This window comes from Gavia stellata, chromosome Z, assembly GCF_030936135.1.
Source record: "Gavia stellata isolate bGavSte3 chromosome Z, bGavSte3.hap2, whole genome shotgun sequence".
Lineage (NCBI taxonomy): Eukaryota > Metazoa > Chordata > Aves > Gaviiformes > Gaviidae > Gavia > Gavia stellata.
Window position 1 is genome coordinate 30,203,626 of NC_082637.1, and position 26,009 is coordinate 30,229,634.

Here is a 26,009-nt window from a genome sequence, read left to right on the forward strand (position 1 = left end):
TGAAGATTGAAAATGGCTCTTGTTTCTCATGCTCCTAATTTTCTGAAGCACTGATTTTATTGGTCCTGATCCTGTTAGCTGTCATGCATGCTAATAATTTTAGATATGTAAATAATCCTGCTGTCTTCATTCAGGGTGAACAAACATATGCTAGAGCATTGAAATAGTGGCTAGCATCTTCACAGATTCAAAGCCATGTTCCAAGATTTTGGATGCTTTTTCTTTACCATAGCCATTCTTTTTTGCCAGTAAAGATTTGAATATGATCACTATAGCTGTATTATAAAGACCAACAGTACAAACAAGGAAAGAAAAAGCATTGCCCCCCCAGTTCGCATAAAAAGATCAACTACTGTGCTCTAGTCAGCGGCAGAAGATGTTGAAAGTGGAATTTGCTGCTGTAGACACCTTATTGAGGGCCTGAAGCTTGCATTAAGTGTGGAAATAAAAATTACTTTCTGTAGGTTTTATTTCTTCAGCCATATTAGGATTTTTAAGTTGCATGCTAAATGTTTGCAGCAGATCATTTTTATTAAGTGTATGCTAAATGTGAACAAAATGTGCCCTCTCCAATTCTGCTGAAATCAGTGGTGGTATTTCAGCTCCTCTTAGCTGGAGCTGGATTGGGGCTGTGTGTATGACTGGGAAACTTACGCCATGTTGCAGTCTTCTTGCTGGGATTTCTCCCTCCTTGTTTTTTTCTCCCAAATCACATTGTCTTTCAGAAAAAAAATTGGTTTGTGTTAAGATTAAAATTAGCTAAAAATCTTAAATTTGGCAGGTTTTCTAGTTGTATTTAGGAACACGCACACACAGAGTTAACAGTCATTTGACCTGTTTTGGGATAACAATTCTGCATGTGGTAGAGAGGAAGAAATGCTCAATGATTTTTTCTGATCTTTGCTTTGAAGAAGGGCAGATGATATTGGTGTATATGGAGATGGTGACATTCTGCTTGCATTTCCAGCAGTAACTGAAATCAGCAGGATTGCATGCAGTATTTATTTAAAACAAACAAACAAACAAACAAACAAAAAAACCCAAACCCCAGAAAACTTGGCTGAGGAGCTCTCTCATACATTAATGCTGATTTCCAGTAAGTCTTTTAATGCTGGGGAAATTCCTAAGGCCTGGAAGAAAGCTGATGTCATGCCAGTGTTTAAGAAAAGCGAATGTGGTAGTATGGGTGGCCACAAATCCGTCAGCCTGACATCAGTTCTTGTGAAACCAGCAGAACAGCCCATAGCAGACGGGAATGTGTGGGAGGGGCAGAAATACGACTTATAAAGGGTGCTCACACAATGTGAATTAACAGAATTTTATGGGTAAAAGATAATGTCAGGTTAGTAATCTTTCATCATTACAGAATTGCTTGACAAAGTGACATATTGATGCAATCAGATTGCGCAAAGCATTTGATTTTTGTATCCCCTGACATCTTGATTAGGAAACTGACAGAAAATCAATATTGTATGTGTTACATGGTTTTAAGAAGGATGATCCTATCAGTCTGAAAATGTAGGTCTGAGTAGGGAATCTAATGTGATGGTATTTCTGGAGAGGTCTCACAGGGGTCTGCTCTTGGCTGTAAGCTGTGTGGTCCTCCCTTTGGTATCTTGGAAGCAAGCCTGGAATCGCCGCAGATCGTCTTGGTAGGTGATGGAAAGGTGCATGGACTGGCAAGCAGTGGAGAAGACAGCAGTGTGCTGCAGGAGGGCTTGGCTAGGTGGTTGGTCACATGCAAGCAAGAGCCACTTTAATCCACACCAGAAGTAAAAAACGGAGGAGCCTGTCCCTGAGAAACATTGTCGCTGCAGAGGAGCTGGTGGTCGTGAGGGTACTGTGCTGAATGTTAGTGGTTCCCGGTGGAAAAGGGTGACCGAGGACTGGTACTGCCCGTTCAGACAGACCTGTGATGATGGGGAGGAGGCTTGGTGCCTTCTGTGCCTGAAGCTGGTGAGGTGCCTGTGGGACTAGTGGGACTCCTTCCCTGGCGACTTTGTGCGTACAGGAATGTGGGCTCTCAGTGGATATTGGAAGGGAGATCATTGGTGGTTATTAAGGCTCAGGAACATAACTCGGGCAAAAATGATGGGAGGCTGGGACAGGGGGTGAGGGAGGTGTTTGTTTGCCCTGTTCATGCTGTTCCCTAGGTTTCTCTTTATAGCTACTGGTGGGGATATAGTCATGGTCTGAACCCACATATCTGGGCCTGAACTTGGAAGGGCTCAGGCGGATTACACATGAATGATTAAGTGACGAGAAAACACGTCCTGAGGTGAGAGATGGCAGTTTATTTTTCCCTTTAGTGACCCCCTCATCTAAGATTTAATAAATCCCCATATGATTGTTCCAAATCACTTGTGCCTTTGCCAGACTAGTCCAGCTCAAGTTGCAAGTTTTCTGTGTCATTTCATGGCACGGGTTTTGATGTCGTGAACAGAAGTGTCAGGCGGATAAAGAATCCCATCAAAAGCTTGTGTGTTGGGTGCATCCACCGCGAGGATCAAGCAAGACGATAACAAACTTAATTAATTCCAGGATCTCCCAGATTCTCTTGAAATGTACTGTCCTTGTTGCTTAGCTTTTATGCTAGAGTGCCTCTTTATGGCAAATGTCATTCTTGGTAAGATGTGCTGTCCCACTTAGGTTTGGTTTAGCCCTTTATAGGTAGAACTGGAAAAGCTTATTCCACTTTGCTCAAGTGATGACTCCAGCATTACTCCTAGAGGGAAGTAAAAAGTAATACTTGTTCCTTTGGGGTGAAAATGAGTATTGTTCTGGCAGTCAAGTGAACCTTGAGAAGCAGGAGAGCGCAACCGTTGATGTCTTTGTGGATGAAGCCATCTCCTGCCCCCAGGACGCATGCCCTGCGCCTGCAGATACTGCTGCCATTATGCCCGCTCCTTGCTGATAACGCCGGCTGAACTCGCGGTCCAGCTGCTTCGTCCAGCGAGGGGTGCTGTGGGACACCCCGACTCTGCCCTAGCTGTCAGAGAGCTGCTGCAGGAAAGGTGCAATGACTGGTTGTTTTGTCTTGGGGCTTTGGGAGGAGGTGAAAAGCGTGGTAGGACTTGGCAGGTGATAAGTTCCCCGGGCAAGGCATAGCTGTGATAAGGCGGTGGGGTAGGTCAGTCCCAGTGCACTTCAGCTCTGGGGAAGGGGCCAGGAGCCTGCAAGAGGCTCAGAGTTGTTGGACTGTGCTTTTTTTCTTTTTTTTCCTTCTTTTTTTCAAATTTGTATTGCTGCCTTGAGAAGAAAGGCGTATCTCTGCTGAGCAGCTGTGTTCCCCGGGTACGGTCGGAGAGGTGCCTAGGGACTGTGGGTGGCAATAAGCTGTTTTGGCTATGATTTACTCTCTTTAGCCTGGAGACACAGTTGCTTTTAGCCCACGTGTCTGATACGGCTGATAACAGATTTTTAGACCTCTCCCTCTAATAGATGTTAGAGCACAGCTGGGCATCCAGGGCTGTTTGGGCAGGCAGTCCTGAACAAGGAGGGAAAAGAACCACTGGATTTGGCGTTGGAGCTTGAGATGGGGTCGTAGCGTTGTTAGCACTTGGAGGCGGGAGGAAAAAACATGCCTTTCTCAAAAGCTTTCTGGTCAAAACAATTGGGAGGACTGCAAAGGTGGTTTTCTGTAGGCAAATGAGAGTAGGACAGCCCCGTAGGTCTCAGAAACCAGGCTCCAGGACAGGGGTATGAGCGGAGCTCCTCTGCTGCCCTTCAGACCCTGCTCTTCGCCTGTATTTGATGGCTCATCTAGAATGCAGGGTGACTCTCTTCCTTGTACCACTGTTGAGATCTCCACTCCCCACTGCCTGGCAGCACAGAGCGGTGGGCCAGAGGTCTGCAGACTGTGGAGAAATGCGGAGAAGGGTTTTGTCTTCGCAGCAGTGGCTCGGGTAGCCATCTCTTAGGGCCTAAACTCAGGGATGCTTTCAGGAGTCCAGGGTCCCTGTTTTCTCACTCTGCTTTTAGGGAAAAACCTTTCACTCGCAGATCTGAAAGGCCTGATTCTGCATACCTTGTGCTACAGTAATTTATACTGTTCACTTTCAGTCCAAAGTGAGTACCTGATCCTTGACATTTCCTTTTGTTTGTCTTGATGGCAGAAGCGTTCTTCAGATTTTCCTGTATTTGGAAAGTTTGTTTAATCACACAGTTCAAAAGCTTCAAAGTTTTTTTTTACTAGAAATTGCTAAATGATAATTTCTTAAATATCTCTTTTCAGACAGGGATGTGGGTTGAGAGTTTCATACATATATATACCTGAAAGAGAGGTTTTAAGATAAAGCACCCTGTGGAGTATATGATAAAAAGAGGACTAAGGGGAAAACAAAAATCAGGGTGGAGGGAGTCAGCTCTCCTGTTTTCTTGAGAGCCCTGCTTCTCTGTAGGATCTGATTGCAGCATCCTTATGAAGAAGAGGGACATCATGCGTGGACTCATAGTGCGGTGAGACTGTTAGCCAAAGCAAATGGTACTGGGATGCAGGTCAGTATCTGTCCTTTGCTGGGAGCTTTGAGAGCAGTGGAGATGAAAACCTGGTCCTCTATGCGCTCATGCCAGTGTCTATAAAGGGCAATCCCTGTGAATCTCATATAGGACCAAGTTTGTCTGTCAGGAACCTGTACTACGTTGACACAAGCTGCAAATTGGGGGAGGGTTTAAAGCCCCCTCTCTGCTTACTGAAGGAGCAGTAAATGAGCTTCTGTGTGAAAGAGTAGGGCTCAGCAGAGTTAGACAGATGTGAAAAGAAGCCGAAATGGTGGAATCGGACTCTTGGGAGGGAAAGGAGAAACAGAAGAGGTGGCATTGGAGAGGAGAGCAGCTGGGACCTTCTCCGGAGTCTGATGTTCAGGCTTAGCCATGTGTTGCTGTTGTGTTCCTCAAATTCCTATTGAGAGATTTCAGCTTCTTCCCATTCCCTTCTTACTGAAGAGGTTTCCTTTTCTTCTCTCATTTTAGCTAAAGCAGGGAGTGGGGAAGGTGTTGGTGTGTAATATTTTGTATGGTATCACTATGCAGGGTACAACTACTAAATCACACACTACATGCTTAGACAATTTACTGCCAGCTTTTGTATGTGCTGTGACAAGTGCTCAAAAGGTCAAAAAAGCTTCCTTAACAAATTTGATAAGATAATGCAGTGAGCTGTAACAGCATAAAGTCCTGGGGGCCATAGACCAGAATAGAAGAAATAATTATGCATGGTAATGGGTAATTACAGATAATGGCCTTTTTTGGGGGTGGCAGAAAATACACAGCCCCACAGCCTTGCCTGGAATGAACATTGTCTAGCACATTAACTTTATAGCAAGCTAAAAGTTCAGCGCTGGAACCGAAGATAATCCGCAACTTCTAATGGGAAGAGAGCAGAAATACTCCTCTCAAAGGCAGAGCAAGCATGTGGGTTTTGCTCCTGGGGAGGCAGTGTCTCAGCAGAAAGTAAGTAATGGTGCCAGCTTTCTTTGACATCTGAAATAGCTCTGTCATGATTGTCTGGTGGGAGAAACGTATTGTTCCAGCGTTCCTGATTATGATGTTAGGGAGTGATTTTACACCAGCCTCATTCAAGGCTACTGACCGACCTCAAAGCCAGCTATGAATTGAACTAACGCGTTGCAAGACTTAATATTGCCAAACCAGTTAATAGGAGTGTACTGATGCTTTATATACTGAGGAAGGGGAAATTGTCAGGTGCGGATCCAAGACTCTTTTGAGGTCTGAAGGCAAGTGTTGCCTGACTGAATAATTAATTTTTGGCATTTTAATGGCATAGCTGTCTCTTGCTGCAGAGGCTGGCTTGCGGGAAGACATGAACACTGCAGTGATGAAAACAGTCACTCTGAATTGAAAACTACAGGAAATGTAAAGTACCAGAAGCTGAACTCTGCTCACTGGGCAATGGCTATGCCTTCCTGCTCCTTGAGTAAATGTGTTACTTGAGTAGTCACATTTCATCTGCATTTTCAGTGGTGTGTCTGTGTATGAGTAGTCTCTGTAGGCATAGAAGAAATAAAAACTGCTAACCATAGCTGTATATAAGAACTCATGTCAATAAATGCGGGCAGTGAAATTCTCTTAATTGCCACACTGCATAGACAGAATCCCTCTTCTGAAATACATAATCAGATGGAGACTAATCAGCTGTTATGGCCACATGAGTAAATTGAGCCGTGCCACTGAATGCTCCCAGACATTGAAACGTGATTGTATGTGCTATCTTGATTTTTACACCAGTTTCTGGCATGCGTCCATCCCAGGCTGACTAATATTCTCCCCCAGATTCCCGAGTGTGCTCCAGTAACCATTCCCAGTAGGCAACTTGGTGCTACCACCCTGTTTTAGATACTGAGAAAGTCTAATAGTATGGACTCTGTGCCATTTGACCTCAGCATCAGAGGCTTGCCAGGCATGTTTAAATTACTATTATCAGTGTATAATAAGATACATAACTGGCCCTTAACAGTACCAGTCGGAATAGAAAATACTCCATGCTTATGTACAGAATGAGTGAATGTTACAGACAGAACTTCAGTGTTCGCATTTCTTGGTGTATATGCTTAAAAACATATTTGCATCTGTGAGATAGAGATGATGATAGAAATTCCTGTAAATTCCCTGCTATTTCTCCTCTCTCTTCCCAAAAAGTAAGAAGGGAAAGAATGATCTATATACTGGCTTCTGTGTTGATTTTGCCATGCATATCCGCAATTCGTGTAAATCGCCATAGCTTTATTGAAGTAAATGGTCTGAGACAGGCTTACATTAACTGAGGACTGGACCACTGTTTTTCACCATGCTCTGCTGAGTGAAGGCAGAAGCCCCTCATAGGTTACTGAATGTATAACACCCTTATGTGTAACTGACCCCGAGAACTCACCTTCCTTAGAGGAAAATCGCAGCCATCCTGAAATGAATTACTGGTTAACTACTATTAATATGCCATAGAGCTGGAGAGTCGTCTACAGCACTGCAAGATCAATAACAGTATTTATCGTGCATCATATTGATCTTCTATGAAACAGTGGACCATATTTCACACTGTGTACATAGTGCAAAAAAAGTAGCGTCGGTTGTCTACAGGAATTAGTAAAGACATAGAAAAGAGCTTAGAGATCCAAGGGCACAACTGCACGAGGAGATACTGTTGTCTCACTGCAAGAGCACTGCTCACACACGGAGAGCCTCTAACAGCCCTACGTTGTAGATACGGTGTTCCAAAAACTGAGCGAGAATTTTAACCACTCTTCCTTTGGTTTGCTCTTCTAATTTTTGTTCCTTCTTGTACAGGTTCAGTCCCATATTTTTAATCGTGTCGTGTTTGCGACTTGCAAAATATTAGAATTCGTGGCTAGTGGCAGGGGAAAGACCCAGGAGCCCTTCCCAGTTTTCCCGTGTAGAGGGTGAAGACAGCCAAGGCGTGAGCCCAGCTCCTGCAGCAGCCCTGTTGTTCTAAAGGGCAGGTGGAGGGGCAGAGTGGGAGTCTGATGGCGCAGCAGCAGTTGTCTTGTTGAGAGCTTAATTCCTCTCGAAAATTGCTCCCCTTAGAGCGATGAACCTCAGGGCTGCCCCTCATGTGCAGGTGTTGTAATGCGGCAAGCTCTGAGGCAGGGGAGGACCCTCTCCTTGCCAGCAGAGCCATTCAGCTGTGTTGAATTACATTTGGGAAAAAAAAAACCACCACGGCTGAAAGCTGCTGTCTTAACCTTGGTATTCTCTCCTCGCTGGTGGAAAATGCAGCCACAGGCTGACAGCCTCCCTTGAGGGGGACACCTTGCTCATTGAGCAGCCCGAGGCGAGGCTGTGGGAAGGTTCAGCCTGTAGGCAGGAGTCAAGAATTACAGGTACAGGCCAAAGATCGACCAGAGGAACCCCAGTTAGTTAAAGTTTAGTTACAGCCATTGCTTCCAAAAGGTGTCTGCCCTATTCTGCAGGTGGTGGCCGTGACTGAGGATGCTGCTAAGCCCAGAAGCAGTGTGCTTGCCTGCCAGCTGGCTAGCAGACTTCAGCTGGAGAGAAGCAGCATGGATAGGACAAAAACACCCCTGGGCGTATGATAAACATTAAATCTTCTCTGAGCAGATTTCTGAGTGCCTTGTTTTATCCCTAAGAGAGTTTAGCAGGGTTCTTTGGCTTTAAATTACGCTCCCCTTGGCACGTAGCAGTTCTTTGGAGGTACCCCATGTAGGTACTGACTGGTCTGATCGGCTTTTCTTCCTGAGCTTTCATTGCTCAGAAAAGAGTCAAGACTTTCAGGGCTTTCTCCATTAACAGAAAAACTCTTTCCCCTTAATGTGTTTACAGTTGTGTATATTCTGTACGTGTTGTGTATGTATGATGTATGCATTAGGAGCAGGAGATGATACGATTCAGCCAGGCTGGATAGGGTAAGAACGTAGAGCTGGACTGCAGACCTGCCCCTGACCCAGTGCATGCCAGCGTTGCTGAAGACCTGCAACAACTCAGCTGTCCATAGGCATCCTTCCCTCAAGCTGGCTGTGAGGAGTTTAGAGTAACCTCTGGGATGCTTTGACCTGCTTTGACTTGACATCTGCCCACAGTCCGGATGGCACAAAGCTGTGTCATATATGAGATGTCTTCCTTCTCCCGGGTGAAGCACTGAATCGTTTCCAGATGCTACAGAAAAAAAGCAGGGCCTTGTCCCAAAGCATGACATCAAAGAACAACTCATCTGAATTCGGGGGAAAGTGTGAGTTGAAGCATGTGGTGGCTTTCTACTGGTCTTTGCCAGATGTTGCCAGTCCTTCCATCTTCAGCAGCACGATGTGGCTTGGGGTTTAGAGAAAATTAACTCTACAGGCCATCTTTCCAGTGCCGTCACAGGAGTCCTAGTTCTGTATGGAGTTGGGTGTGTCTGTCCCTTCACTTGAACCTTCCTCTTTCCCATGGCTCCTGATTTTTCTGCTAATCCGCTGACACACATCCCTATAGTGCGGCTGTGGCTCAGAAAGGTTATTAGGGCTGTTGACATCTGGGGATTTATGTGTGGGGGTGCATGGGTGGGTGAATGAGCAGGTGACTGGCTCTACATTGAGTCTTAGGAGGGCAGCTGATCGTACTGTAGAGGCTATTGGAGAGCGGAGGGTGGCAGAAGGAAAGCACAAAAACATTCTGGTGGATTCGTAGCAGCCTTACTTGAGCACTGAACCACTGGCAGCTGTTCTGCAGCTAGATAAAGGAAAACAGGTGGCAGCAAATCAATCCTTTTACACCTCCGGTGGCAAACAGTGGTAGCCCCAACCACAGATAGGAGGTAGAAAGAGAGAAGAAGGGGCAAAAAGCATATTTTCTCTCTTACTTGATGCAGCAGAAGACTGCCACCTCTGCTTTTTCTTCAGGAAGGAGCTGTAGTACTACCAGCCATCTGAACATAACAGAGACATCAAGGATGCTTGTATGATTTTGGGGATGGCTGACAGCAGGTCGCTGTTCTCATCTAGCCCATCACATGTTAGGAAATGTAGTGCATGAGACCTTTCCAAAAGTTGTGGCAAAGCCTGCTTCTTTCTCCCCTCCTTCCGCTTAGCTGTTGACACCTCAGGGTGGCTCACCTTTCTTGTGTGGTTGTAAAGAGGCCCCATCTTCCTGGTGCTAGTATTCTTAGTGGAAAATATTATCCCTTCCTATGACACACTGCGAGTGGAAAGACACTGCAGAGGTTTCAGAAGAAATTGCATATCTGTGTGGCATAGCATAGCCCTGCCAGAAGTTAAGCGGCCAGCTGCCTTGTATATCTCTGTCTCATGTGAATTCTGTATCCCAGCAGGGAACGTGTTGGAGGATTTTGCTTTTGGCAAAATTTGCTGATTTTCATCACGAAAAGCAGAACAATTGGACCGCAGCATTATTTGGGAGCTATGTTTGGGGAGGGGAGTTGGGCTCATGCTGTTGTTTAATAGAATAGTTGGCTTTTCAGTGCCAGTGGTCTAAGTTCTGATTTTGTCAAAGCCACAGACAAAAGGACTTTGAAGAGAGGCCTGCCCGGAAGCAGAATAATAGAAATATTAAAATTTCATTAAAATGTGAAAGCACAAAACCTGTGAAGGGTCTGTTGTGGCATTGCAGACCCCTCTGTTCTGTGTGCAAATTTGAGAGGTGCTCCCAGTGAAGAAGGCCAGCTGGCTAGGGCCTTGCTCGCATGGGGCTGAGGGGCAGAAAAATCAGATGCAGGAGACATAAAATGCTCTGTTTGCTAATAAATGGGTATAGTTCATTGATGTCAACAAAATGTCAGCAAGAGCTGAATGGGGGCACTGTATAATTTAGTGATCTGGAAGAAGACTATCCATGATTGCAGAGAGCTTTCATTACACCTGAAGAAGTGAAACAGAATTGCATTGTAAATGGCAATAATTGGTAAAACTGATCATTGAATCTTGTGTGCAGCTAATACGCAGTACAGTGGAAGGTGTTACCGTGACTGTGAGAGGCTGGTAAATGCCACCATATTCATTTTGCAGGTGAGTAACCAAGGTACAGATGTACCAAGAGAAAGGCAGAAAACAAACTAGGCAACACCTGCCTGACATCTGTCCTACAGTTGTTACTTCATACGTGCCTGTTGTCCACGCTGCTTCATCTCCATACCGAGAGCCCTTGAGAGCTCATCAGTATGCTTTAAGCCACATCCTTTCTCCTCCACGGTGGAGTTAGGCAACATCATGGGAAGAGCAGGAGCTTCTTACAGAAGGGACCATTGTGCTGCAAACACCCTAAGGGCTGGTGTGCAGGGGAAGGGTTACAGGGATGCAGGCTAGAACCAGGGCTGCTTCGATGGTGGGGTTTACAGTTGCTCCCTTGTTTAATAGGTAAATGTATATTCACTGTGTGCTTAGACTTTCTAAGGATGTGGCAGTTTTTTGCTGTGTCTGGCTCAGTCAGGTAGCTGATGCAGCATGTCAGAGAGAGCTTGGCTGTGAAACGATACCAACAAGCACCTACCTTCTTCATCCTTGCAAGTACCACAAGGCACCAGTTGACACTGGAGTGAGGAAGACGGGACTCTAAAACAGCCTTTGCAAAGCCCCTCGTCTTCGGGAATGACAGGGGAGGCAGACCTTTTCGGGGGCAGCCTGCAGGGAGCGTAGCCAGCTGGCCCCCGGTCTGGAGGCAGCCAAGAATGCAGACAGCACGTCGCGAACAATCCCCTCGTCCTCCTCTTTTGCCAGTGGTGTAGGAGCTTGTTCTGCTCTGTGATTTTGTAGGTAAATATGCACTAAATCTGAGTTTGGAGGTTGGGTGGGGATTGAGGGCTTCCCTGCTCAGAGTTAGCACCTCAGACATGTTGGCTGATCATGGGGTGCGTTCCCTGCTGCAGTTTCCTCTTGGCCTTGTGGCTGTTTGCCTGTTCTAGAGGCACGTTCAGAAAGTGTCCTGTCACAAGCAGGACAATGGTGTCATCCTGTAGCTAGAGCCTTTCTTCTTCCAAGGAGCTAAGAGAAACTTGGCACACCATCACAATTTAAAAATAATAGCGGGTTGCATCCTTAGATGGTGTAAATCATCATCAGATCAGCTGGTGCTGCTTGAGGACTCAGAGCACTGTCTTAACCTGTAGTTGGTTTTGTCTCCTGTTTCGCCGTTTGTGGTGTCTGTAGGTGGTCCTGAGCTTTGAGTGAAAGTCTGTCCACTTGAGTTTCCACCAAACCTCCAGCCGTCTTTCCCTTTCAGCTCCCATCTCTTCCTATTTATTACTTTCAGTACAGCCTTCAGGAGAAGTAATAGCTCATCAGAAGGTGAAAGGTGATGGTCTTCATGGAGCCTCTTGTTTCATAATGGCTTGGTTTTTTTCTTTTCCAGAGGGACGGATGCTCATTCAGGACATCTCTTCCATCCCCAGCAGAGGGCACTTGGAGAGCACGTCTGATTTGGTTGTGGACTCCACCTACTACAGCAGTTTTTACCAGCCGTCCCTGTATCCTTACTATAACAACCTGTACAACTACTCCCAGTACCAAATGGCAGTGGCCAGTGAGCCTTCCTCAAGTGAGACGGGGGGTACGATTGTAGGGTCGGCCATGAAAAACAGCCTTCGAAGCCTCCCAGCAACATACATGCCAAGCCAGTCGGGAAAACAGTGGCAGGTATGATGTTACAGAGGTGTTACACGGAAGAGTGAGGTGGACAATAAGCTATTTCTTGGGCCTGATTCTGACCTCCTGTTCACTGGTTTCATGGCAGTGCAAAACCAGAACCAGATTCCAGGGTGGGATTAGGACCCACGTTAGGAAAGTTAGCCGAAATGGGTGGTTATGATGCAGCACAACGAAAGCAATGATACAGGTAGGTTGGTTGCCGCAAGCACAGATAAAGGGCACCCGCTTGATTTTGTATTCTGATCACAGTAGATTATGGGCTCTTTTCCAGAAAAAGAGTCCAACTGAATTACGCAACATAGCATCCTGGGAGCCTCAGATGTCATTTCTGAGAGGCTTTGCTCTTCAGGAACCTGTTCTTTTCTCTTCCATCTTTCACATCCAAGGCACTGAAGTGACCTAGGAGACCACGCTGTTGTGTAGTGGGTTGGTGGCAGTCAGTTGAATGTGACATGGCGTGTTGCTTACAGTGTGTTCTGGCAGTGTCGGCTCCAGGGCTTGCAATTTCGACTTGGGTAGCTCAGGTTCCAGGCTGTGCCTAAGAGGTTCACACCAGAGCTCTTTGTACTTCACTAGTTAGGGTGTAAAACCAGCCGAGCCTTCTCGCTCTAGGACTTCATAATTGTAGCCTTCAACTCCGTTCTGGTCAGAGACTGGAAAGAGGGGGAATCTGACAAGGCAGGGGATTCCTGGCAAAGTAAGTGGAGCCACTTCAGTGACCCTGAGTCTGTTTGGTCTTGGGCTGCAGTGCTGCTTTTCTGTCTGAGGCTGAACTCGGGAGGCTGCATCCTCGGAGTCTGCGTACTCCCGTGTCCCTTGTCCAAGGGCAGCAGAGGGCAGACCTCTCCTGTAGAGCATCAGGAGAGGGCAGGCTGCCTTCTGCAAAGGCTCTGTTGTGAAACCGCTAAACAACGAAAGATTAAATGTCCACCAAAACCTCCTTTCTGAAGGGAAAACCTCCTTTCTTTGCTGACAGATAATTCCTTTAGCAATTCTGGCACAGGGGCCAGCTCTGAAAGGGCACTTTAACTTCTGATACTGAGGAGCTGGAACTAAGACCAGGGCGATTGCAATTACTGTAGCAGTCCACATCACCTTCAATGAGGCTTTCCCATCATTAGACACTTTGTTCATGGAAGGGTCCTTCTGAAAATGTGGGGGCTTCTGGGAGCAACAGCTGGTAGGTCCATGAATTTTAAGATCGTGGCTTTACAGCAGTCTGCATTTAGTACTATCCCATGTCCCTTTTTCGTTGTGAGTACAGGTGTAGGGGGAAAAGAGCCGTCTCCCTTCTGCTATGTGAGCCCACACCACAAGGGCTTTCTTCTCTCAGTGTGTTGACAGGCTTCACTGCAATCACCTTCCAATACACTGAGGTACACCTTTTCAGTGAGGTTAGTTGATAATTAGTTGATAACATCCTCTCTAGCTGCTGAATTTGATCACCAGACCAGAGGGAGAATTAGTCAAGGCAAGCTCGGGATAGGATTTTGTGTGTGGTCATGAGGTGAGGTGCCTGCGCTTTTTTAGCTTTTTCATTTTGGTTGATTGGGTTAACCTGGCATGTCATAGCAGAGTATTTCAGATAGAAAGTTACTTCTTCTGAAGCTTTTGCAGTACCTAGCTTGTAAGAGCGTACTGCAGAGCTGATGCTTGGAGATGTCATCACAACACAAGTGAGGGTCAGCAACATTCATTTTGTGAAAATAATGTTCTTGCAGGCTTCTAGTCCCATAATTCACCATTCCTCCAGCCAGTAGAGACTTCTGTGATTTTATTTGCTTGGGAAAAAGGAAAGTAAATTACAGGTATTGACTATCCTAGCGCATAGTGTTTGAGGAGGAGATACATGAGAGTATGTTAAAATACGTTAAACCTTGGAGTGAAGATGGTGTCCTCTCGCTTCTGTTGTCATGTACTGTCATTTGAAACTAGACTGTATGTGTAAGAAGCCTTGGCCTAGAGGGTCTGTTGTCTCACTGTGAGATTGACTGTTTCTTGTGGGACCTTTGACACCCCTTAAAGAAATAAAAGCAATAGTGTGATTTCGATGCATTTTTCTCTTGGGGCCCTGCAGAATCTGTAGCTAACTTCTGCTTAAGTGCCACTCAAAGTAGTGAGATACTGAGGAGGTGATTAAGGAAAAAAGAGGTGGTTATTGTCACAAAAGACTGTTTTCCTTCCACCAGCAGGCTCCAAGTGCTGGGTGTTCATTCCTACCTTGTGGGATGTATCGCATGTTTCCATTCACCTCCATGTGAATTTAGTGATTTACCTCACCTAAGATTTTAATTTCTCCTGGCCAAACCTTTTGGGATCGCTCAGTGATGTTCTGGTGAGATGTCTGTGCAGAGACCCTAGAGGTAGTGCTTTCTGCCTGCAGAAGTGACATCTCCCCAGCTTCTAAATGGCCTAAAACCAGGACCCACCTCTCCTGTTCAGCAGGGCAGAGTGTAGTTCAAGGTCAGTGTCATGTAACTTACAAGCTGTTTTCTGAGAGGCTGATCTGCAAGAAGGATTGTTACTGCTGGAAGAGTTATGAATCATGGGGTTTGCATACTGTTATGACAGCATAACATTGGACAAATAATCATAAAAAGTTTTACTGTGAGAGCTAGGCTAGATAATGCTTGATGGCAGTGGGTGCAGTGATGCCGAGGCTGTAAAACACTGGGTGGTCCTGAAGATGGTTTGTTGTAAGGGGAATGAGCTCCCAGCTGCTGCACGTGGTTAAACATCGATTCTGCGTGTGGAAGGTTACCAGCAAGGGAAGATGACAGAAATACGGTGTTAAATGGAGAAGGATGAATGAGTTTCTCTGTCAAGCACGGTAGGGAGTTACAGAAGAGTTTCAAAGCGTGATCCACAAAGAGGAATCAGACCTTGCTTACACCTTTAGGGGGTTTTGCTGGCAAACCTATGCAGGCTGATGCTCTCCAGAGGAAACATGTAGCTGTATCTACACAGGGATTTTTGCTGGACTGCCTGTGCTGACTGAGTTTATTTTTCACATGCACAGGCTTTTGTTACCAGTCTTCCAGTATGAGTGAGTCTGCTCATATGACTGGTAGTACTATAACTGTTTTGATCAAGGTTTTTTGATTTTTGCCTCTTTAGCAAAATGATAGCTGTGTCATGGCTGCTGTGACCAAATCAGGGCAGCTTGCTAAGCTGTGAGCCCACAGTAGGGTTTCTTTGTTGGTATAAGCCACCCGTGTGCTCACGGGAACATATCCGAGTTTAAGCAGTGTAGACAAGACCTCTGCCTTTTCCAGGCTCTGTTTGTGGAGGCTCACTTGTCCTGGAATAACTGTAACTACACAAGGAGAATTACATACTTAAAGTAAGATAACTTCTGGATGCAGACAAGGCCTTGAGCAGCCCAGCTGTCTGCTGTTTCAGAATTTAGGGAGCAATGGAGAAAAGCTGGGGAGGAAATGTGTGAGTGTGTGTGGGATGGGATGAGGATTAATGCATCATTGAGCCTTGGCAAATAAACTGAATCACTGAATCTTTAATGTAGATTAATGTCAGATTTCATTAGTCTTTGTTCTTTGCAGAGGCTCGCGTACTTGAATGGTTTCATAGAGGTGCAATTTTTTTAGCTATTTCTCTGTAGGTTTTGTTCATTTGTGTACAGTTATCCCAGAAGCTGTATCCATCATGATTTGATAGACATAATGAAGATGATAGTTTTGGTCAAGACCCCTTCAGTCATTTATATTCTGCTGCTTTTGCCAGCTCTAAGGCAGATAATCAGATATGTCTGGTGTTGCACCTGAAGAAAAGACAAGCTTAGGTCGGAGAGGAAGTGTAGCAGATGTGGTGGTTACTGTGCATCTCCTTTCACTCCAGTTCTGTGTGAGCATCTGGACCCTCCCTTGACGCTCTCATAATTGTTCATTACAATGGGAATTTATGTGCATTCAATCCATGTAACAGTTAAATGAGTTCACCAACATTAGTACTGCAAGTCAGAGCATGTGGGTGTACAGTGGAAGTTGGTGCTTCTGAAACTGGTTTCGCTGCGACCCACTGAGGGACAGCAACGGGAAAATGATGGGGTGACTGCAGTCTCTTCTACCACAACGAAAGTGAAACCTGGATGGACATGTCCAAATCTAATCAAGTTTAATTCTCCAAGCTGGCAATGTAACTGCTGGCATGTGACCCACAGCATAAGAATAATCAGGACTCCCTGTGAGTTGGCATCCTCCCCAAAAAGTGTTAAAACTCTTCTGGTTCCTATAGCCGTACCATTAAAAGTGTGCAAGATGCAGAATGTGCCCCCACACCTGGGGACCAGTGGCTGAGTTTTCTTTGTTACTCTGGTAACCCCAGGGATCCTGCTTTGGAGGAAGGTTAAGGCTGGCCAGGAGGTTTTGGACAAATTTCAGAATTTCTTGTAATTTCTGTTTTACACTTCGAGGTGTTTTTTTTTCCCTTTCTGTCCTTTTTTTCTTTTTTAGTGCAGCTTGGCAAACCAGTATTCTCACCTCCAAAACCTCAACTTTTTTTGTTCTTTCCTTAAATCAGTTTAGAGCAAAAACATGAAATAAGTATTGGGGAGAGTCAGACTGAGAAATTTTAACTCATTTTCTAATATGGGAATTACATTTACCATTTGGAAGTGAAATATTTAGCATTGCTGAGTTAGGAAACTGGTTTTTAAGGATTTCTTAAAAAGTAGCAAACATATAAAACTGTCTTTTACTAAATCCAGAAAAGTGTGGCCGTAATAGGGCAGCTAGCAGTTTGAACTCTTAAGAATAGCTGCTTGCTAGTAAAAGAGATTGCTCTTTTCAACTATCTACAACCTGTTTCCAGTTTCTAGCACAGTTTTTCCTCCAATAAGCCTGGCCTTCTTACAGAAATGTGAGGTCTAACTCTCCAGAAATAGGTGTAAAATGTGTAAAATACGTGTGTTTGTGTGTATGTGTAAATATATACCCATTGTGCCAGTCATCCGACACAATCCCAATTTTATGTGTAAGCAGTGTATTAAATACTGTATTCATAACATACCCTTCACACTACAGATTTATGCTAAAAGTATCCTAATGTTTCTGACAGCTCATGTGTGACATGAATGCAATCCATATTTCTTGGAGGAGCTAATCTAAGCGGTTTATTTTCCGATACTGCTGATAGGGCTATATCTCTAGGTGTCACCACAGTTGAGATTCTGATGGTAACGTATTGTTTATGGGTCACTGCCTTTGTCTAAAAGAATAGGTTGGAACAGAATAGCAAAGGTTAATTAAGTTTGTCTATCAAGGAGGGACAGATATAGATGTCTCTTGTATTTTCTGTGCTAGAATCAAAGTAAGTCAAGGCAGGGTATCATAGACTCGTTTCTTCCTTGTGCTGGAAAATATGCTTAGCTGGTCTTAGGAGCAAAACAAAGCCACCTTGGGCAGCGCAACTGCAGCAGTAGTTCTGAGGGGTCAGCTTATGGGCAGTAGCATTGGAAGGTGGGAGAGTAGCAGCAACCTTGGTTTACAGCTGGGGAAACTGAGGCAGGGAAGTGTTAAAAACTTGCCCACGGTCACACAGCCCACAGGTGACAAAGCGGAGGTTCCTGATGTCTGGATTTCCACTCCGGTGCCCAGCAGATGCCTTCTCACCTCATGCCAAAGCAAGACCTGTGAATTCTGTTTGCAAACAATGACACATAAATGTAAAAGGCAATTTTATGCCCCCTAAAGCTGGCTTTAAGGTGAAGGGAGAAGGAGGAGACCATGTTAACAGAGTTTCTCTGGTGTTTCTGTAATTGCTGGGTTTTTTTTAAGGCAGCTATTGGTGGGTCATGGCTGAGACAGCAGGATGGAAAGCCTGGGTGAAGCGACTGGGCCAAGGTCACGTGGCACACCGGTGGCAGAGACGAAGGATAGTACTTCGATCTCTTCTGTTGCTCTGAATTTTTTGCAGCCCTTGTCACCCAGGATTAGCATCCATGACCTCCTCCTACTTGTCCTTCTTGGAAATAAGCCCATAGTCAGGATCAACTCTAAAATACGAAGGTGCTGCTAAGAGTAACACTGGCTTGCTCACAAGGAGATTGCGGCTGGCAGCTTCTGCAAATAAAAGAATTAGCTGGGTGATGTTTTGTCTGAGTAAGTCATTTGGGAAGGGCAGGATCATTTTCTAGTCTCTGAGGCTGGAAGGAGAAGTGAGCCACCACTTGTGCCTGCCTTGCCTCTTTTCTGTCTCTGGTCTGGCCATCTCTTCTCCTCAGCTCTTCCTCCATGTGAAGAAGATGTGTAGAGGTTATGCAGATGCTGTCAGGAGCTTGGAAGGAGGAGCTGGGCTTTACATTGCTCTTGCACCAGCTGTTGAGAAAGCTTTGTCTTGGGAATGGTCTGAACCGATGCAAGAGCATTTTCTTTATGCTTCCTGGCTTTCACTACGTATCCTGTCACTGTTGGGCACTGCTGTAGGGCTGCACTGGCTGTTGTGCTCAGTGACAGACAGATCCTGCTTCCAGCTTGCCTCTTTGTGGACAAGCTGTAGCTGCCTCTTGATTCCCCATATTGGCTTTACAAGGGAACAGGGAAAGAGTTTCCACTGTGTGCGTGTTCTTTTAATCAGGCCATATTTATTTGTTCATGAGTTATAAGCATCCCACTGTTGCTTGCAGTACATCCTTTAAAAAGTTACTGAGTGTGCGCAGTGTTGTACAATTTAGGGGAACCCATAAATGTTGAATAGGCCAAATGTGCTTCTCCGATGATCTGTGCCTCCCACTGAAGTCAGTGAGGTACCTGATGAATTGATCCTGCAGCTGGGGCAGGGCTTGAGTGATGTGTGGCTGGAGGGGGATGCACTGTAAGTGAGCAACTCAGGTGTTCAACTCAGGAGCTCAGCTTGCTCTCTGCAAAGAGCAAGTGCAAGCCCTTCCCTTCCACACCACTTCCTCACCTAAAACATGCCTTGTTCTTACAGCACGTAGCCTGTGGTGGTACAAACCAGAGTGGCTTGCGGGAGTGTCCCAGCCCTTGCCTGTCTTGGCCTCTCTGTAGAGCTGGAAGGGGCGAGGGAGGCAGGAGGAGACACCAAGGGGCCAGACACCTCCTCCTGTGATCCCTGCATGACCCCAGCATTCCCCCAGGACAGGATCCAGGGAAGGATCCCAAACCTGGCACCTGGCTGCAGCGTTTGGAAGGCCGGACCGCTCTGGGTTAGAAATAATCTCAATATTCCAGGCCCTCCCCAGGGCTGTTTTTATCTCCCTTTCTGGCACCCAGAAATGTGCAAGAACTCTCCAGAGCTGCAGGAGTTAAGACAGAGCACATGCCCTTTCCCATGGGGTAATGATCTCCTAAGCCCCCTTTTTAATGCAGTGCTAAGGTCAAGAATTTTTATGACTGGTTGTTTTTTTATTGTTACTGTAAAATAGGACTGCTAAGCACTATAAAAAGGAAACCTTATGGTTCAGATTTATGCAGTGTGTATTCTAAACAGTTTAATAAAACAAAACCAAAAGCTTTTAGATTTTCTTCAACGGTTAATACACAGCATATTCTTCGCAGAGCCAAAGCCTCTGGCTGTCGGTCGAACTGTGGTTCATAGGCTTGGTGTGGGTAATAAGATTGTAAAACATGTCTCTTGCTAGCCAGCTACCACACACTAATAATAATAGTAGTAATAATTCATTGCATCCAGGGATTTTAGGTGAGTTGTTTTTTTAAGAAATAGAGAAAAACGCTGAAAAAAGGTTTGAAAGGAAACAGGTCACTGCATCAACTCTACAGGGAGAGGAAACATGCGCGTGATCATTTCAGTGCCAGGGAGTAATCCCTCCATTTTGTTACAGCTGAAATAATGCTGCCTCCTGCAAGAGACTTTTTCTCACTTGCATCTTTGCACAGTTGCACAAGGGAGAGGTGGAGATGTGAGGACCACGGATGCTGCCCACAGCCCTGACCCACTGAGGGAAGGAAGAAGGTGTGTGCAAAACGGCAGGCAGGGAGGAGTTGGTAACTTTTTTCCCCCACTACTTCGAGAGCTGTTGAGCTTTGCAGATGTGCAGATTCAGAACGGCCTTTGGACGGAGCTTTTGGGCAGTTTGTATTGCCAATCCATGATTTCAGGGCAGAGGCAGCCTGGATTTTGTTGAGGGAGTCTGTGCAAAGCACAGGTGTCTTTCCAAGAGGAGATTGCCCTTTTTCAGAACAGCAGAGGGGACAGCAGTGGCTCTTTTGATTTCAGGCTTCCTTGGGATGACACATTCAATTTTTTTAAGAGCCATTTACTGTTTATCATGGATCAAACTTCAGTGCATGTTGAACTTTTTCTGCATGCATAGGGTGCAGATGGTAGAAAATTCACCTTTTAAGTATTGCTTTAATTTATAATAGAAAAACTCTTACTTTCACAGACTAAAAGCGTGTCCTGCTGATCCCTCAGTACTTGTGCAAATAGGTGCGACTATGCTGCTGTCAGAAGACGGGCAGAGGTGCACTTTGCTTCATGTAAACAGCCACCGCTCTCTCTCGGCGCTTAATTTCACTGCAAACCTGGCTCCACATGGAAAGTGTGATTTTGCCCTCTGTCTCAGAGAGCACCAGCAGGATTTTATGTGACTTGGGCGATGTTATTTCCAGTTAGGCATACTAAAATGAATATTGAGTTATTAAGGGGACCCCTGGAAAACAAGGGGTGACTGCATTCTGGATGCTTTGCTGGGAGGTGCCAGTGGTTCCTTCTGCCAGGACCAGACCCTGTGGGGTCAGCTGGCGTGGGGTGGCCGCCTGGGACCGCAGCTTCACCCTCTGTCTCCGCTGCTCCCTGGGTCTGAGATTGGCAGCCTGGGAAGAGCTGAGGAGCAGGGCTCCATGCGCAGCTGGCTGCGACCCGCGGGAACTGCAGTGGAGCGCGCAGAGGTCCTTTAACTGCGGTGAGACGTGGCTGAAAAGGCTGTCAAGCACTTCTGCTTGCGAAGACAATATCTAATGGCATAGCTGGACGTGCGTCACTGTTGGCACTGCTACCTTTATTCCTGGTACAAAACTCTGGTATTTTTTCTCCCTGAAGCTTTCCATCTTACAATCATTCATTGTCCAGCAGACTTAGGGAGACCGGGCAGTGTTACCTTTCCTGTTGAAAATCCTAAAGTGTTTGGCTGCATTTTTTGGAGCACTGTAGCCACATTACATTGTAGGGCTTTGGAACAAATAATAGTAGATGGTAGTTCTTTCATAAAACAAAAATTGGGAAGAGCATTACCAGCTCTCTGAGGAGATCAATTTGGGTGATTTCAGGGAATTGGAGTAGGATAAACTTTGACTTCTGAGTGCTGCGAACTAAGCTGCAGGCTGCAGGAGGGAGAAGGGGTTGTCCGGTGGACACCGTGCTGACACAGCAGACCTGCTGGCTAGTGTCCAGCTGTAGCTCCAGCTACCAGCTTCCCATGTAGTCTGTCCACAGCTTGGTTTCTCTGAGTAAATCAGGAAAATATTTTTCCGTCTCACTGGGTTGTAAGAAAAGTGATGTGTTTGAGTGTGTGTGTCGCTGCTCATACACCGTGGAGCATGTCCTGAGTCAGTCGGTAGGACTGTCCTCCTTAGCCACCCTGTAGGTCCCTGGCAGAGCAGTTACCATCAGTATGAGATGGGTTAGCCTCTGGGGAGGTGCAGGGACTGGATGGACACTTCACCTCTGACAGTGACTGGGTGCATGCAGTTGAAGAGATCTGGAAAGCTTCCCATGGTGTTGTCTGTGCTGTAAGCAGAGGACTTGCCAGGAAACTCCTTGCAGTGAAGGGCACAGCTTGTGTGCCAGACACAGCTTCACCTGAGGTAGGATAAACCAGCCATAGGTATGCAGGTGCTGCTGCTGCTGCTGCTAGGTCACATCCCCTACCACACCAGCTCACTTGTAGCTGAGCAGCGTGGGCACGCCGTGAGCCACCCAAAGCAAAACCCCAAGGCCAACGTGTCAGGATTTTACTTCCCATCCGCCCCCCGTGATCTCCTTCAAAGCCATGTGCGTGTGGGGCAGCGGGCTGCCTGCACGGTGCCAGGGCTCAGCTTTCACAGGCTGCTCTTGCGCTTCTCTCTTCGGCAGGTGAAGGGGATGGAGAGCCGCCACGCCGTCAGCTCCCAGTACCGCATGTGCTCCTACTACCCACCCGCTTCCTACCTGGGACAGGGGGTTGGCGCTTCCACGTGCCTCCCCCAAATCCTGACCTCTGAGGGCATCTCTTCCTACTCAGAGTCGAAAGCAAGAGGTAAGTGCACCCACCGGCGCGTCTGGGACCACCTTGTCTTGGGGCAGGCATCCAGGAGGTTTGGGTTGCTGCTGGGAAGGAAGCTAGGTATTAGAAAGTAGGTGTTTACAAGGTGGTGGCTGTTTTCTGGAAGGCTTGTAGTGTGGTGGCAACTAAGGGATGTTACTGTACAGTAGTGCAAGCTTGTCCTTCAGAAGTCTCGTGGTTCAGGAGCCCAGTTAGCTGTACCTTTCTGCTCCTGTGTATGTCTCTAAGTTGCACAAAGAGTGACTTGAGATACCATCTTTGGTGCTAACCACCTGGCTGTCTCACAGGAACAAAGAATTATCTTTGCCCCAACCACAGAATTTTATCTCTTCTCTCTTTTATTCTCAGAAATGCTGTCTGTGATTTTTTTCCACAGGCCTCCCACTGAGCCTTTGCTGTCCTCTTTTTTTATGAACCACATGTGGGAACTATTCCTGCATGCCAACCACGTCATGACGCCCTTTGCTTGTTTGCTTTCAAACTCATCACACTGTGTTACTTCATTCAAAACTACTGCAGATAATTTTTTCTTTTCATGTCCAGTGTTTCTTGGCTGTCCAAAGGATTACTACAATCTGCAATAATGTCCAGGAAAGTGGTGGTGAATTTACCCTGTGGTTTTGGCAATGTTTCTCTTGCTTCCTTGTTCCCTTGCTCTGGTAGCAGTTAGAGTGCACACAGAGGTGTTAACATGGCCCTGCTGGAGTAGATCAGCTCCATTGAGCTGCTTCCCTGTCCCTGGAACTGGACAGTAACTGATGCTAGAGAAACAGAGAAAGAGTAGGGTGATCCCACGTCGTATGTCCAAAATCCTCACACTTCTCCAGCTTTCAAAGGTGTCCTGAGCTGTTGATTGCCTCTGAAACATCATTTCAGTTACCAACAGCACAGCTGCACTCTGTGAATTGAGCTAACCCTTCCATACACTTTTCACACTTTTTGTCTCTCTGTAGCAGTCAAGGAGTTTGTCAGTTTAGTTTTGTATGATCTGTGGGAAGTACTTTACACCTGCCAAATGTTTTGGTGGTTTGGTTTGGGGTTTTTTTGCACAGTCACACCACTGGCAACAGCATCCATCCTCATTTGCTTCTCTGATGCACTTACACATTGAAATTAATCTTCTTTTTATATCTGATGGAAGGATGTATGTTGCGTAGGTTCCATAGTTGTTTTCAGTCGTGGCCTTTCTGTGGCCGATATCCTGGTTTCTGTTGCGTTTGTGTGGCGGTGAAAAATACAGTGGTTGTGTCATGACAGGACCTTAAGGACTCAAATGAAGTTTTGGAGGGTGAGGTGTGTATAAAGTCATACCTGTGGCTTGTATAAATCAGCACTAAGCCCTTGAATTTAGTAACTCCAGAATGATGTATGCTGAGGAGGTGGCTGCTCTTTTGGAGTGGCTGTTTTCTGAAAGTCTTCCAACTAACTGTGACGTATCAGATAGATGAAGAAACAACACATGGTGTGATGAAACCTTAGACTTTCCCTCCTTCTCCAGTAGTTTTAAATGGCTTAGAGAAATCAGTGATCCTTGGTTCATTTTCCTTCTCTTTTCTTCAATTTTATTTTCTTCCCTCTTCTCTGACCACCATTGAACAGTGACGTCTTCCTTTCTGCCCATTGGTCGGAGAGGCGGTTGGCTTTATGCTCAACTGCGGTTGACACTTTTTCTTGCATCCATCACTACTAACTCACTAAGAAGTCTTACCAGTCGAGTGTTCTTACAAATAGACAAAAGACCTTATACCCTCTGTTCCCAAATGCACTTCAGTAATTTTTCATCACTCTAGAAAAGAGTTGTGCGTAATGTGCCACTGATTTTTAAACTGCATAAATACTGTATTTTCAATAATCCCTGACTGCTTCTCCAGACAGTATTCCACACACAGATATTGTTCCCTAAGTTACACCATCAATCAGAAACCGACAAGCAGTGAGATGTAATTTACTGAGATCAAACAGCATTTTCCAGACTCTGAAGAAGTGTTTTTCCATAGCAAGGAGCTAGTGGGTGAAAGAGGCACCAATATTTTTGTGAGAAACTTGAACATGTGAGCAGGACCATACCCATTTAATGGCCTTCTTAGAAGCATCTTCTTTTTCATTATGCGTGTTCTTGGAAGAGATGACTGTTTTTACTTTTTCCGTCTACAGACAAAATAATATTCTCAGGCTGTTAGTTGATGATTTACCCTTCTGGGATGTTTTTCTTCTGGCGCTTTTCACAGTTGTCAGAGGGTTTGAGGTTTTTTGCCTCTTTATTGTCATCTGTGTGAGTGCTGAGTCACCCAGCAGGCTGTGACCGGTGGATCCTGCGTATTAAAGAGGGTGGTCCATTTCCCCAAAGTACTGACTGCCCATGCTGCAAGTGCTGTTTCTTACTAAAGACAACGTTCTTGCATGTTTCTCCATTGATTGTTGGGCTGAACTTTTTGTACAATGCCTGACTGCTTTGTATGAAGCCTGTTTCTGCAGGGTTAGTGGTTGCTACTTGCTAAAGACAACTCTAGTGCATGTTTTAAATAAACAAATCATATTTTACTCCTTCCTTTTCTGCAGTTGAAGTGGTAACCATGGTCAGAGTCTTGTTTTCTTTCTAAGAACACATGGTCATAGATTTTAGGTCCGGAAGGGAACATTAGGATCATCTAATCTTACTTACTATATAATGAAGACTGTAAAACTTCACCTAATAACTCCTGCAGCAAGCCCATAACTAATTTTTTTAAGATCCATGTGAAGACTTACCTACTGTTAATCCAGAAATTTCACAGGAAGGTAACAGTGCATATAGAAGAGCAACAGGTCAAAATAAAAAACTTGTTTTGCAGCCTAATTTTCAATTTTCAATACAGAAATCTGTATCTTTAACAACAATGGTTATTGAATTCCCAAGCACAAATCTGAGATGGTCTTACAACATATGCAGTCTATTACCCACACTTCAGTTGTAACTTCAGCTTTGTAGAGGTTTTGCCAGTTCATGTATTATCTCAGTTAGTATTTCAGTCAGGCTGAAATTTCATTAATTTTGATCTGCTAAGTTAACTGCCTGCTTAGACCAGTTATATTGAAAGGGAGGAGAGATGAGCTAGCAGACCACTGATTTATACTTTCTTCAGTTTTATGAATGGTGCGAAGTTCTCAGAAAGCTTCTGACATCTGTACATGAGGTCATACCGTGCTGCAGTGTCTTGCACATAGTAATGGGCTGACATTTTCTGAATGGCAAAACCCCATCAACCTCCTTGCAATTCAAAGTGTTTCTAAATAAAATGGTTTTGCTTCCAACTAAGCACAGCTGCTGCCCTTCCAGCTGAAACTGGAAAAGATGGGGAGAAAAAGAAGATAAACCAGTGACAAATGGCAAAAGGATGTTTTCAGAGGGCTTTCTCAGATCACCAGGTTGTAAGTTTTATATAATAATTTCTAGGTGGGTGGGGGATTTTGTACTCTGTACTTTCAAAATATTTTTCCTCTCTTTTTTTCTGCAAGAGCAATGAGGCGAAAAGATGTATGAGAAGTTGTTATCAATCCCTGCGCATACAAAGCATAGTTTAAAACCTGTCTTTCTTCTGGAAGAAGCCAAGCTGACAGGTCCTTGTGCAAGAAGTGGAGAAATTAGA

At 45.5% G+C, this 26,009-nt stretch overlaps 1 protein-coding gene across 1 annotated transcript in view; it reads left to right on the forward strand.

Moving 5' to 3' along the window:
- The window catches only part of DMRT1 (doublesex and mab-3 related transcription factor 1), a 60,632-nt gene that overhangs the window by 12,257 nt on the left and 22,366 nt on the right, over nucleotides 1-26,009 (forward strand). Inside the window, exons 3-4 of the mRNA XM_059833882.1 lie at nucleotides 11,830-12,113; nucleotides 22,194-22,356. Coding sequence (XP_059689865.1) covers nucleotides 11,830-12,113; nucleotides 22,194-22,356 — 447 coding nt within the window. The remainder of the gene's footprint in view (nucleotides 1-11,829; nucleotides 12,114-22,193; nucleotides 22,357-26,009) is intronic.